This window comes from Fimicolochytrium jonesii (genome assembly GCF_025526975.1).
Source record: "Fimicolochytrium jonesii strain JEL569 chromosome Unknown EV422scaffold_10, whole genome shotgun sequence".
NCBI lineage: Eukaryota > Fungi > Chytridiomycota > Chytridiomycetes > Spizellomycetales > Powellomycetaceae > Fimicolochytrium > Fimicolochytrium jonesii.
In genome coordinates, this window is record NW_026515677.1 from 409,869 (window position 1) to 424,287 (window position 14,419).

General features: G+C 53.7%; 3 protein-coding genes across 3 annotated transcripts; 1 reads left to right on the forward strand and 2 right to left on the reverse strand.

Annotated features, from left to right (window-relative positions):
- Window positions 1-689: 689 nt before the first annotated feature.
- Window positions 690-7,533, reverse strand: EV422DRAFT_40284 (uncharacterized protein). Its single transcript, XM_053066960.1, has 3 exons — window positions 4,017-7,533; window positions 1,165-3,943; window positions 690-1,117 (listed from the first exon to the last, which is right to left on the reverse strand). The coding sequence occupies exons 1-3, from the start codon at window positions 7,332-7,334 to the stop codon at window positions 1,092-1,094; spliced, it is 6,123 nt and encodes a 2,040-aa protein (XP_052925943.1). The 5' UTR covers window positions 7,335-7,533; the 3' UTR covers window positions 690-1,091.
- Window positions 7,534-7,694: 161 nt separating this feature from the next.
- On the reverse strand, window positions 7,695-8,413 carry EV422DRAFT_550584 (uncharacterized protein; the record flags this gene model as incomplete). Its single annotated transcript, XM_053071784.1, has 5 exons — window positions 7,695-7,750; window positions 7,830-7,950; window positions 8,020-8,082; window positions 8,186-8,218; window positions 8,294-8,413. The coding sequence occupies 5 exons, from the start codon at window positions 8,411-8,413 to the stop codon at window positions 7,695-7,697; spliced, it is 393 nt and encodes a 130-aa protein (XP_052925944.1).
- Window positions 8,414-10,863: 2,450 nt separating this feature from the next.
- On the forward strand, window positions 10,864-14,143 carry EV422DRAFT_567119 (P-loop containing nucleoside triphosphate hydrolase protein; the record flags this gene model as incomplete). The annotated part of the gene is made up of 2 exons (XM_053072502.1): window positions 10,864-14,044; window positions 14,133-14,143. 2 exons carry the CDS (start codon window positions 10,864-10,866, stop codon window positions 14,141-14,143), a joined length of 3,192 nt encoding a protein of 1,063 aa, XP_052925945.1.
- Between the last annotated feature and the right edge of the window lie 276 nt (window positions 14,144-14,419).

The following is a 14,419-nucleotide window of genomic DNA, read 5'->3' on the forward strand; positions in this document are numbered from 1 at the left end:
GAACCTGAACATTGATCATCATCACATTCTGCTTGTTGTGAATATTGTTCACAGCGACTAGGAAGGTTTGCGGTCCCGCTGTTGAAGAGCTGAGCTGCCGCGCGTGCAGGACTCCTTCGACCCACTGAATGCCCCGCGATCCGATTGTATTTGCGCTTTCCAGCGACTTGTCCGCATTGTCCACTGAAGCTGAGAACTCGAAAGCCTCCATGGCCTGCACCTCATATTGTAAAGGGATTTCAGCCGTATTCTTGATGGAAAATCGGAACTTTGCAGAAGCCCAAGCATTGTGGTAGCCCACTTTGCCAAGATCGAGATTAGGTGGATCTATCTCCCCTTTCGAGACTCCATAATGTGCTCGGAGTTCAATTGCCTTGACGATGAGATTGTCGACCGCGTCCTGGAATAGAAGCATACCCCTGACTGCTGCTTTCTTTCCAGCGAGCAGGCTATCCAGTACGGAACCTGTATCGTCCTTGAACTTCGGCTCAGGAGTGGAAATGATCGCTGTCACCTTTTGCCCTGGAGCAAGATCTATGGCGGGCCCGCAGTTGCCGTCCTCGTCCTTCAGCTCCACGGAAGCGTCTGAGTTCGGGGTTCCGTTAGAATCATTGACGTGCGGGTCAAGTATCCATCTGAGAAAAATCTGAAGTGTGGACTTGGGTACTAGCCGTAGGTGCTTGTCGGATACGTTACGGAGTTCTACCGACTGCTCGCCGCTATCTGCAATTCGCACAGTGCTGCCATCGACGTCTCTCTGTAACGCTACGACTGGCCCAGGCGGGTCTTCAGTGGTCGGTGATGGAGGAACGGTGTACTTCTTACCGTCCCCCGCCCGGATGTCCACGTACGCGTTATCGAAGCGAAGAGACGGCAGCCGTTTTCGACCATCGATCTGCGCCGTTGGGGGTGGATGCGCGAGAGCTTTTGTGGAATGGAGTTCCAGCCAATTGATGTCCGCAAAAATCCTGACTTCGACTTCGATCCTCTGTGAAGAGTTGTTTGCATTGACGATCTCCAGAAACAGCGAGGTCAACCCATACTGCGTGCAATGTAGCTCGAATCCGACACATTCACGGGCTGAAGAAGTATCAGGCAGCTCTGCGTCTCGCTCGTTCCCACCCTGCCCGGTTTCCCGACCAGCCATGGCGCTCTGGATGTCACGTTTAGCATCAATTCTTCCGGTGTAAGGTTCCAGCTCCAAACCATCCGGGGCTTTAACGGAAAACTCTAGGGGCATTCTGCTCGACATATTGCAGACAAAGAAGGAGTCGACGTACACAGCACCGAGATTGCTGATGGTACCGAGGTCCACCAGGGTGGTGGAAACGCTCATGAGGGATTGTCCGATGATGGCGTTGAACTTCGCCGTGTATGTCATCAGTTGATATAACTCATCCGCTACAATGTGGGGCAACTCCACTTCCCCAGCAGAAGTAGATGGTTGTTGTGCCTCCTTGTAGGAAACTTCTTTCTTCTGAACCAGGAACTTTATGCCACCTACTAGCGTCCGGAAGTCTTCAGTTCCGCCAGCCGAAGGCTCGGTTTGAGAAGTATTCGCTCCAGACGTAGGTGTTTGCCCTTTGACACTGACTTGTCGCCGAGCAGAAGAGCCGCCAAAGTAGGGCTGGAGCGCGATGAACACGGTTTCGGTAGAGTGCGGGGCAATGCGAAGGTTTACCGCTGGCGACTCGGTCTCAACATCAGTGAAGATATAGCACTGCTGGGCAAGATTCGAGATTGCGCTGATGTAGAGTTCATCATCAGATACGTTTTCGATAGGAAAGGATAGGACTCGCGCGAATTTTCTCTTGGGATCCACGTAGCAATATCCGAAATCGAGCTCTACAGTTGATGCAGCCGGGTCGGGAAGCGAGGGAAAGCGCAGGTACGAGGAGGCCACAACGTAAAAGGAGAATGTGACTATAGTCCTTTCTCCGTTTCCTTCGCTTTGCACACTCAAGGAACATGATTGTCGCCCGAATGTGGTCGGTACAAAATGCATGTCTACTCGCCGCGTCTCTCCTCCTGAGAGCACCCCAAAGGACTCATAGCCTTGCAGAAGTCCATCTGCACCCGCATCGAGCTTGTAGGGAAGTGCGCCTGATCCTCGGTTCGTAAAGGTGAAGTAGCAGTCCTTCCGCTCATTGATTTTGACATTTCCCAGATCGATTATCGGGACCTCGATGAGCGGAATATTTGCAGCATCCACAGGTGACGTCACGACCCTCGCTGAGCTCGGAGGCGCCGCGAAGAGTTGCGAAGCGCCGACCGGTGATTGCAGAGGTGCTGCCGGCGCCTTTCCGCCACCCGAATGCACAGGTCTACTGATGAATAGCGGAGATGGCGATCGGCTGTCAGGTTGAGTTTCCGGGGTGTCCCGTATTGGCAAATACTCCGGATTTGGGCTTGCATCGCTCTGGCCTCGTTTCCCATCCCGCTTTTGAGGTAACTGGTCGAAGAAAGCAGCGGGGTCGAGATGCACCGTGGCACTGAAGTCGACTTCCTTGGTGATATCCATGTTCTTGTGCTCATGAACATAAAGCTTCCCAGATACATGTACAACACAATCCTTCGCGTCCGGCGCTTCATTCGTAATGAGCTTTGAAGCGATATATTCACTCCCACGTAACCCAGGCCCGTCGTTCAATTTCGAGTCGGATCCGTTCCTAACGAGGGGAGCATCTTCACCACCTTGCATTGCGCAGGCGGCGGGAGCGTCGGAGGAAATTGGTCGAAATCTCACGCTGATTGTTCTGATGGTGCGCGGCTCCAATGCAAAGACGATCCCATGATCAGTGCGTTTCACCTTGAACTGCAACAAAGACACGACGGGCGATGGTGTATCCGCAGGGGCGGCGTCTGTGCCAAGGTTGACTTGCGATGCTCTCCGACTAGGGTTCATACTAGATATCCCGCTACTGAGTTCCGGATCAATCAACTGCGTGAAGGCAGACTCCGAAGCTTTCGGAGTGGTGTCGCCGGTGGGGCCTTTTCCAGTGTCAGTCAACCCTTCAGCTCCAAGAGCACTTCCCTGCGATTTAGTGGAATCCTCATTGTAGTCATCGCCCACGATCCCGGCTCGCAACTTGTGGAGTTTGTCAAGAAGCTTTTTCACTTTGTCCTTGTGACCTTTCCTTTTCGCGATTTTCAGCTTCTGCTCCAGGTGCTCTATCTCCTCCTCCATCTCTTTTGAGAGCATCATCAACGGCCGCCGTCGTTTTATTGGTGCGCCATCAACCTGCATGTCGCCAGCTTCTTCTACATAATCATCTTCGTTGTCCACCAGATCGAAAATGAACGTTCCCGTACATTTCTTGAAATGAAGTTCAGCGGGATCGGCGCGGATTTCGAACATCCGGGTCTTTTTGAAACTTGTATTTGAGACAACCACGGTTTGCGCGGTCATGCACGTGTCATCAATCAAGCAGGGCCCGAAATCGATCGCGTCTGACTCGAGCATGAATGGTGCGGGTCTTCGAATAGTTGCTTTCACAGAGATGGAGAGATCGTTCGTGCGGTCTTGTACGTTCTCGATGGTCAACCGCTCATGAAAGGGTCCAGCCAAGGATGGGTCGAACATGAACTCCACTTCACGTTTGCCATGACCTCGCACGATTCCCATTCGACCGTCTCCAAGGATGAGATCTCCAGACGCGATTGAGCCAGATTTTCGGATAGCGTACAGAAGTGGTGCTTCCGAGTTGTTCCTGATGACGATCGTTTTTGTTCTGTGCTCGTTCTTCTCCATCACCCCAAAATTGATGTTCTTCTGGTTGAGCTCCATCATCGACCGTGAGAGCGACGACCGTAGCAGGAGTTCCCTGACCGGGATCATGTCTTGATCTCCCCGTAGAAGCTGTTCAAACTGGGGCTGCTCGATATCCCGATCGAATTCGATTAAGCGTATGAACACGCGGTAATCCACCTTCCGCGCTTTGGCCTGCGAAACAAGAGAATCGGATTGGTTTCCGGCGCGGGAATCATGTACCGAAGTTCACCCTAAGCTGCTATACCTGAATATATGGTTTACTCTCTCCATCCGGCATGAACAAGAGCAACAGTGGCATGTCGCTCTCAGGTGCAATCTCAAGTTGCGACAGAGGCGCTAGACGTCCATCTTTAATGGCACTCTCGATTTCACGATTGAGATGCAATCTGGTTCGTACATATCGCTCTTCGCCGGAAGCCTTTTGAAATGTTGGAGGCACCACGCCGCTGATGGCATCGAACATGCTGACCAACGTGTTGACTGACAACGTAGCAGATTCGGACCCCTCGTTAACCTTTGATCCAGAACGCTGGGTTCCTGTTTCAACATTCCGCAATGCTGCTTCCAGGGATTTCGAGAATCGCTCGCTATCAGGATCCATGTCCGGTTTGGCCGGTACCTCGCCAATACTGAGAGAATCCTTCGTTGGCAGACCCAATCGTGCGCTGAGACTTGGCCGGATATCGGCGCTTTCTTCTTCCTGACCACTGCCAGTCGCTTCCCGATACTGAGCACGCAGCTGCTTGAGTGCGCCCACCTGGTGTTGCACCGTCTTCCTTCGGGGTGATCGGCGTCCATCCTTGACAGAAAGAGTAGATGCCAGATCCAGATAGTCAGCAGAAGCGGTTTCGAAAATATCGGCCATTGACCGCATTTTTGGAGCGCCGGGAGCTATCTTCGTTGGGGCTGCCGTTGTCGCAGCTGTCGCAGCTGCAGATTCCACCCGCTGTAGTTTCCTGCGATCACTGATGGACTCCAATAAGCGTTCGCGACGTTCGGCTGTACTTTTTGCTAATGGCTCCATTGTAGGCGAGTTCGGAGCTCCGCGTCCATAGATCTTTATCTCATCCGGAGAGGATGATGTGATCTGTAGCACCAGCCGCTTTTTCGATATGTTTGCAATGGTCAGTGATCTAGCCACCGTCGAGTTGAGAATGACCTCTCCAAAATCGACGAAATTGGATGAGGTTGGTGTGAGGATCCGGTAAAACAAGGAATGGAATGTGACGCGGTTCTGATCAACATTCGTCGACCGAACCTCGACATGCTGATCATTCTCCCGGTTCAGCACATTCACCACCGTCAACTGCTTTCGGTACTCCGGATTTACTTTTCGCGGGTAGATGTCGACCTTTGCTTCAGTAGATTGCTTGGGCGGGATGAGGATCTCGTCGCGGAACGTGTTCAGTACTTTCGAAACGAAACGTAGCTCGACGCGGGCAGGTAAATCGGAGCAGTTCGTGATGAGAATAGGGGCAGACTTCAGAGTTCCCACATCAGTGTCTCCAAAATTGACGATCTTCGGATTGACGTCGATAAACGATGTGCAGGTACGAGCTTTGCACTGAATGGCCTTTCGCTCTTTCGCCAGGGTTCCATGATACGAATATGACAGAAGAAGGCGGAAATTCCGACGAACCAGACGACCTCCTCGGTGATCCGGAGAGGGAGCATCCTTCGCAGGACGGTAACAAACTTCAACAACCCGCTCTGTCCCAGGCCGGAGTTGAAGCTCCTCAATACGCCGATACTCTTCCCCACTATGCCCGACTCCATCTCCTTGTACGTAGTCGCCTTCTCCCGACCCTTCAGAGTCCCCGTCCTCATCAGCATGCGAGAACCCTGCTGCCGCCGATATCATCGCCGCCAAGTCCGTGGACGAAGACCCTCTGTTGGCGGCTTCCCCATGCTTCCATCCCAGTACGGAAGGGGATCCTGGTCTTGAGCTTGCAGCGCTTTGTGAAAACGATATCTCACTGTTCTCCGTAGCGCGTGTAAATGGATCGTCCTTCGTCTGGTCATTTGCAGGATTGCCAATGTCTCCACCTATTGACACCCCCTTTGCGGCGCTCTCGTAGCCTTGCTCGTCACTCTTCAATTGAAAAACAACGCCCTGGGCCTCAGACCCAAAAGCGATGTCTAGCGACTTTTCGGAAATGTTGCGCAAAACCAGCCTTTGCTTCGCCCACAAGCCTGTCAGACAATCGCCGAAATCCACCACATTCCCACTGCTGACAACCAAAGATTCCTCACGCAACGCTGAGCGGACCACTGCATGACACGCTGCTTCCACCGTGTTGCTAGAGTCGTTGGCGTTCTCAAGCTGAAATTCGTAGGAGTATTCGCCAACATCTCGAGGGCGAAATGTTAGCCGGAAGCGGCGATGAGAGTAGGCTGGAATCGGGCGCCCATCCAATGGCTCTCCAGTGTCGTAATCCGTCAGCTTCAGCCACGGTCTCTCTTGCTTCTTAGACAAATCAGCCATGTTCAGGATCCAAAAGAGCTCGATTTCCGACCGGTTTGATATGCTGAAGTCCTTGAAATACGTCTCCCCTACAACACAATCGTCGAATGAAATGCCGGTATCGCCAATATCCGTCCAGAGAACAGACCGGCATACGCGTGAACGGAACTTCACGCTGATTTGATGGTCAGGCGGTGCCTGTGTGGACAGCGCTACATTCTCATCCCCCTCCTTCTTCGACCCGGTGCCCGATCGTGACCTAGAACCGCTACCATTCGTGTCGTTCGATGAACTGATATGCTCCCTCGTTGTTTCGTTGATGGCACTTCCGTTTGAATCACTCGGTAACGCCGTCGCCAAACTCGCATCTTGCGATTTGTAAGCGAAAAAGAAGAGCAACCCATTGACCTCGAAAAAGTCATACGTTTCATCATCGTTCGCCACGTCTTCCAATTTCGCCTCTTTGTCAACGGACTGATCATCCTTATCTGCATTCCGCCGTCCCCGCCCTTGAGCATCTGGTAGGAAAGCTAGAATGATCTTCTGCGACTCCCCAGGCGCAATCTTCAATTCATCGATGTGGTTGACGTAGTTGAAAAGCTGGTTGAATTGATGGCCATGAAGCGTATTGTGCTCCGTCTGAAACACCCCAACAGCCGCTGCTTCTACAGTGTTCGTTGTCACGGGATTGAACGAGTTCGCTGCGGCCCATCGATGATCTTCTCCTTCGGCCGACACAGGGCTGGTCAGCCTCGCTCTCTGCTGTTGAAGCTCCCTATCAGTCGCAATATCCGACAACCCTGACTCGACGGAAGAGGAAAGAGACGCTGACGAGAGGTCCCGGTTGAGCGGATGCCGGAGGTCCCGTTCCGGCAAGTTTTCGTTGGTCAACTGGAATGCAATTTGGGACCCCAGGTTCGACCGCAATTTGATTGTAAGCGGGAATGCCGAGACGTTGCGAACTTCAAAGCGACGCAGTGCGTGAAGGCCGTTCAAGTAGACATTGTCCAAGACCAGCTTATTCGACAAATGCACAAGTTCGAGAAGCGCAGGTCCAGCCTGTCCTGCCCGGCTAGCAGCTGAACCCTCGGTGGCCATTGGCCTTTAGCAAGGTTTCCAGTTCCGCAAGTGATCTTTGAAGGCCGGAGAGGCGAAGGAAATGGACAAGCTTTTCAAGCTTGAAGACCAGAGAGTCGCATACCGCAACGGAAGTCGTCAGGCCGCTCACTGGTAGCAGCTGGGAAAAGCACTTTTGTTTTTTAAGAATATCATCAATGCATCGGAAGAAAGAAAGGCAATCGCAAAAAAACTGCCCCCGGCCAGCCCCAGCCACCACAATATTTGACGCGCAGACTCGTTGGCTAGCAACAACAAAATTACATTTACCCAAACGCACTGATTACATACAAAGGTCGAACAGTACGGAGGGAACAGAAACGACTATACACAAGGGGTCGTTTAGTTGATCTTAAGAAGCTCAACATCGAAGGTGAGGTCGGCCTTGGCGGGGATGCCTATGAGGGTGAGGTGGGGGTTCGTTAGGACTCATGGTATGCCCCACCGTCCAAGACAACCCTAGATGGATGAACATACCGGCAGGGTGGCCACGCTCGCCGTAAGCGTAATCGTAGGTGATGAAGAGCTTAGCCTGCTCTCCGAGGGACATCTGAGGCACACCCTCGTCCCATCCCTTGATGACCTGTCCAACACCAATCTGAAGAATAACCAAGCGGTAAATACAAGGAATGGTCATGCAACTTTGAATGAGCGATTTTGATCGTACCTTAGTTACGAAGGCACTTCCGCGGTCCCGGCTGCTGTCGAACTTCTTGCCGTCCTTGGTGAACTAGTAGAAGTTCGCACAATGTTAGCCTCCTCCAACAGCTATCACCCGCTCTAATCCCGGAGGGCGTAGGAGAAGGCCCATGCCAAGGCCGGGCAGTGCTTACCGTTCCGACGTAGTGCATGGTGACGGTGTCGCCCTAAAAGCGTTGATGATCATAGGGTTAGTTTATGTCGACTGAGATGCGCGGGCGCTCGGGTGAGATCTCACTTACAGCTTTGGGGAAGTTCTTGCCATCTCCGGCCTTGATGGTCTCCTTAGTGACACCCATGTTGATTCGTGAAGAGTGGAATTGACGGATAGACGTAAAGAGACTGCGGGACACTCGGTTCATTGCAAGTCAGTCGTTTGCCAACGAACATGTCCAGCAACTCTGGCCTCCACTAGTATGACGCAGCTCACCGGGATTAACTCGCGCACACGTGACCGGGAACGATTCAAATATTGCACACGGCGCCCAGGAGACCATCCGTCAGGACCCGACGGCAATGCATAGACTATATGCGTCCTATTGACGGCAGAGTTTGAGTGGGTTTTGCTACGGCCTGCTGCTCACTGACAGAGCGAGAGCAAGTCGGATGCAAGTTTTTATAGGATCTCGAGGATCGTCCTTCCCCCCGCAGTGAACCTTTCCTTCTAATGATGCATTTCGCTACGGGAACAAGCTGTACGTAATAGATGTTCTGACAGCACCATCAATAGCGACTATATTCTCAAGATCAACGGTGTGTATCATTCCGACTTGTCTGTGCATCTCAAGGACGGTATCAAGGTGATATCACAGGCGACTTCATTTCGTAAGCACGGTCGGAGTTTCTTACCCGTAAGCACTCCATTGGATTGTTGCTGGTGGGCACGTATAGTAGCGCTTAGCATTCCTGCATCGAACTCATCAATTCATCAATTCATCGAACTCAAGTTCCAAATGGCAACGCAATGTCCTACTACGCACCTACCCATCGTTCTATTCCGCTCAAAGGTCACCCCAACTTTCTCGAGCGCGACCGACGCATACCTTATCCGTACTGTCGCGGTCGCATCACCTCTCGAACGTCTATCGATCCACTCGTTCCCACCGACGCCGTCCTCTTCAATCATTGTCAGGCCTTTGCAGGGCTTCGTTTCCGCAATTTCGTCTCCCGTTTCGCGTTCTCTGGCTTCGATCGTCCATACATACAAGAAACTTTGTTCACCTCGTCTTCATCATCCATCTCGTCTTTCGCGTTCGTGGGCTGGTCGCATTCAAAGTTCCTTGGTCCGTGCTTCGCTGTCTGTCCTTTTCGGCTTCTCGTTCACTTTTTGCGCGCACGGTCCTCGTTCAATTACCTCTTCGTCGCCCAAATTTATGCCTCGATATCACTACGCGTTTCTTAACCCAAGATTTCAACACGGCGAGATTGACGAGCTCTACGCTTTTTCAGGACGACTAATGCCCCTCATGATGCAGAAAACGATCTCAATCACGCCGTCTTTCCAAATGCCAACCTCTTTCGCTGCTGTGGAGCAGCATGACCGTGTTCAGTTTCCACATCCTCCTTCACGGTCTTCCGCATTCGTCGCCTTCTTCAACTCTCATGTTCCCGCCCGCCCATTGGGAAATGGTGCACGGCATGGTCTCCTCCCACCATTCAAGAACCTAGTACTGCCGCCATCGGGGTTCCGAAAAATCTAGTGTCATCATCCTGAAGTGTCAAAATACCCGCTTCGGCCTTCCCATTAGGTAAGGAATACCTCTACATGTCGCTCTTGCGCCTTCATTCTTTGCCTTCTCAGCCTTCGCCACCCGGTAATCTGCTTTCCGCGCCATCGGGAACTACTGCAGGCCATGATCCTCCGGTATATGTAGGCGGCAACACGGTGAACCGCCTCCTACATCTGATGAACGACGACGCCCGCCAAACCGGTTCCAACACACAATGCCAATTTGCCATCAAACTCCGACAGATGCCAGCCATTCGCCTCGAGAACTACGTGAGACCTGATTCCTCCGGGATCAGGCAGCCTCTTCGGGCGTGCGGTCTTTGCCATCCAAGCTGTTGACGCGTAGGGTTGGATTTCCACGTGTTTGGGAAGTGCTGACGTGAGACGACGATGACGATGACAATCGCGTCGATCTCAGAAGCGAATTCAATAAACGGAGCCTTGGTAATGCGCGATCATGAAGGCGGAGATCCAAAGGACGGATTGTAAATATGGCGCCCGTCTTTTGGTGATTGCTCATCCAGACACCAGCCCACGGGCAAGAAAAGAGGAGGGAGAAAAGTTTTTTCTTCCCTCGCTTTGTCTGTCGTGTCTCTTTGAATTATATGCAGTCAGTGCGTCGCTTCTGGAAGGAGAAAGGCCCCCTCGGCGCGCGGAGTTTGAACACGAGCACAGTGCCCGGCTTGCTTGCTTGCTTGCTTTTGATTGACGATGCGTATCTTATCGCGCGGATTTCTTATTTAGCTTATTGCCCCTCAGGCAGGCTCCCTTGCGCTTGGTTCTGGCTGGAGCTTTCTCTTTTTCTCCCCCTCCCCTCCCATAAGGCCCGCTCCGCAGACAAGACTTCCCTCGTCCCTCTGTTTGCTGCTCTTGCTTTCCTTTTTCAACCCTCGTCGCCTTGCTGTTCTTGTCTCCTCCATACTCGACTCGAACTAAGGCCACGCTCTCAGGGTCTCTCGTCCTCTCTCTCAAGCATCCCCGCTTGCGACTGCCTGCCAAATACCCCACCTTCGGTTTTCAGCTGGAGAGACGGTCAGTACAACCCGTAGTACGACTTGACCACTTGCATACTACGACTCCGCTATGCCCCCAGTCGCCGCCATGGACTCTGCCCCGGAACAGGATTTCGACCAGGCAAAACGATCGCTCGAGTCGGTCGCTCGTATCAAGCAACTTCTGAACGACCTATACACCTGCGAAACCAGTGACGATTGTGTCGCCATTGCGGCGGACTTGGGTGAAGCCGTTCAAGCCGGCGGTCTGCACATGCTTCGCACTGCTGGTGTCCTCGACAACCTCTCTCGCGAAGCTCAGAACAAAAAGTCCGGTCTGGCGAGGGAAGGAGCCCTGCTCGGTCTTCACGGACTCGTCCGGGTCATAGGGCGACCCATCGAACCCCACTTTCTCCCTCTGCTTCCCATCCTCCTTGACAGCTATGCGGACAAGGGTCAACCCGTGAGAGAGGCCGCTGAGATGGCCGTCAACGCTCTCCTCGGCGTTGTATCACCGTACTCCACCCGCAACATCCTCCCTTACCTGTTCGAAGCCATGACGAGAAAGTGGCAAACGATGGTTGGGGCTCTGGAAGCATTGTCAAAGTTGGCTGCAACTGCACCGGACCAGATCGCTCTTGCCCTCCCTGAGATCATCCCCAACGTCACCGAGCGGTTGCACGACACCAAAGCCGAAGTGGAAAAAGCAGCAACAAAGTGTATGACAGATGTCTGCGCCGTCGCCAACAACCCCGACATTGCTCCTCACCTTCCCATGCTGGTGTCCTGCATGGCCAGGCCCACCGAAGTACCCGACTGTGTGCAGAAGCTTTCTGCTACCACTTTCGTTGCTGAAGTCACAGGACCGGCATTGGCCATCATGGTCCCCCTCCTCGTTCGTGCCTTGAACGAGCGATCCATGGCCGTCGTCCGCCCAACAACCGTCATCACCGACAATCTTTGCAAGTTGGTCAGGGATCCCGCGGAAGCTGGACAATTCTTACCCCAGCTATTGCCTGGTCTTGACAAGTTGATCGAGACGGCCGCCTTCCCTGAAATTCGTCAGCTTGCAACCGTCGCAAAGAACACGCTCATGCGTGCCGGAGGAGATGTAGCAGCGTCTGGTGCCGACTTGAAAGATTCGCTGACAATCGAGTCTGTGAACCAAGTCTTGGCCCGTCTCCGAGCGTACCTCGCCGAAGTCGCCCGCTGGAAGGACACCGACCCCTTCGCCGCCGTCTCCATCAACCACGTTGGTAGCGTGTTGCACGAACTTCTCGTTGCTGAGGATTACCACGACGAGGCATGGCAACAGAACTGCTCCCCGTACCTGGCCGCGTTTATCCCCAAGCCCCAAGCCGACGCTGTGCTCGGCAAGCTCGCGACGCACTACCGCCACGTCGAACACGAGCGTCGTCTGAGAGAGTCCGGTCTCGACAAGGAAGAGGGCGAGGAACTCTGCTCTTGCGATTTCTCCCTCGCCTACGGTGGAATGATGTTGCTGAACCACACCACCCTCCGTCTCATGCGCGGCCGTCGCTACGGTCTCTGCGGGCACAACGGCGCCGGCAAATCCACGCTCATGCGCGCCATCTCCAAGGGCAAGGTCGAGAACTTCCCACCCCAAGACCAGCTCCGCGCGGTCCTCGTCGAGCACTCCCTGCAGGGCGAGGACACCTCCCTGCCCGTGCTCGATTTCGTCGCTACTGACAAGCGTCTGGCAGGTATCTCTCGCGACGCGATTGAGAAGGCCCTCCGGGACGTGCAGTTCGACGACGAACGCATTGCGCAGCAGGTCGGGAGCCTCTCCGGAGGCTGGAAGATGAAGCTCGAGCTCGCCCGCGCGATCCTCATGAACGCCGACCTCCTCCTACTCGATGAGCCCACCAACCACCTGGACGTTGGCAACGTCGCGTGGCTGGTCAACTACCTCACCTCCCAGCCAAACCTCACGGTCCTGGTCGTCTCCCACGACTCTGGGTTCCTCGACAACGTGTGCACGGACATCATTCACTACGAGCGAAAGAAGTTGGTGTTCTATAAGGGCAACCTGTCGAAATTCGTGGAGCGGAGGCCGGAGGCGAAATCTTACTACACCCTCTCCACCGACAACGTCAAGTTCGCCTTTCCCCCGCCGGCCTTCTTGCAGGGAATCAACTCAAAGACCAAATCGATTCTGAAAATGACCGACGCGACGTACACCTACCCGGGAGCGCCCAAACCGTCCCTCAGCGGAGTGTCAGTCGGAGTCTCCCTCTCGTCCCGTGTGGCGATCATCGGGCCCAACGGTGCCGGCAAGTCCACGCTGATCAAGGTCCTCACCGGCGAAGCGATCCCCCAAGAAGGCCAAGTCTGGAAACACCCCAACCTCCGCGTCGGCTACGTCGCGCAACACGCCTTCCATCACCTCGACCAGCACTTGGAAAAGACACCGAACCAGTACATCCAATGGCGGTACCAAGGCGGTGAAGACCGCGAAGTGCTCGAGAAGGAGTCCCGAAAATTGACCGAGCAGGACGAGAAACAGATGGAGACACCTATCGACATTGACGGGTCTAAACGCAGGATCGAATACCTCATCGGCCGATCCAAGCTGAAGAAATCGTTCCAGTACGAGGTCAAATGGGTGGGTCTGATACCCAAACACAACACCTGGGTTCCCCGCGAGAAGCTGCTAGAGCTCGGGTTCCAGAAACTCGTGCAGGCGTTCGACGACCGTGAAGCCTCGCGCGAGGGGCAGGGGTACCGCGAGCTCTCCCCCAGTGTAATCCGCAAACACATCGAGGATGTCGGCCTAGACGGCGACATTGCAGACCATAACGCCATCTCCGGCCTGTCGGGGGGCCAGAAAGTTAAAGTCGTCATTGCGGCGGCGATGTGGAACAACCCGCACATGTTGGTCCTCGACGAACCCACCAACTACCTCGACCGCGACTCCCTCGGCGGGCTAGCCGTCGCCATCCGTGACTGGGGCGGCGCGGTCGTCATGATCTCCCACAACGAGGAGTTTGTCGGCGCGCTGTGCCCGGAGGTCTGGAACGTCGAAGCCGGTCGATTGACACGCAAGAACAAGAACGAAAATGGGATCAACGCGGACGCGTTTGAGGACCATGCGAAGGAGGAGGCTGCGATGAAGAAGATTGAGGCGAAGGTGGCGAGTAAGCCGAAGAAGAAGAAGATGACGAGGAATGATGTCAAGGCGAGGGAGGTTAGGAGGAGGGCGAGGCATATGAAGTGGTTGGTTGAAGGGGGGGTTAAGGAGCCTGATACTGGTGAGTAGCCCTTTTCGTCACTCGCAATGCCTTTTGTCACTTGGACCAGTACTGACCATTGCTTCCTCCTCGGCTCATTCTCCAACAGACTCCGATTAGAGCTAGCCGCCATCTAATTATTCTAGAATGGATAGAGAAGCATCAGCATTACGCACGCTATCGGGCTTGACTTTTTATTTTTTGCTGAGGGTGCCACACACATTGGGCCCCCGTGTAATTTTTGTTTGTGCCTCTTTCCCCTTTTTGTGATTTTCTTCACTTATGTCCTTTAAGCTATTTTTGTGTTTTATTTATGGCTGGTCGGTGATAATAGACGACGCTTGGCGCCATTTTACGTTTGATGCATGCTGGGTTGTATATGGCGGAGGGACTTTT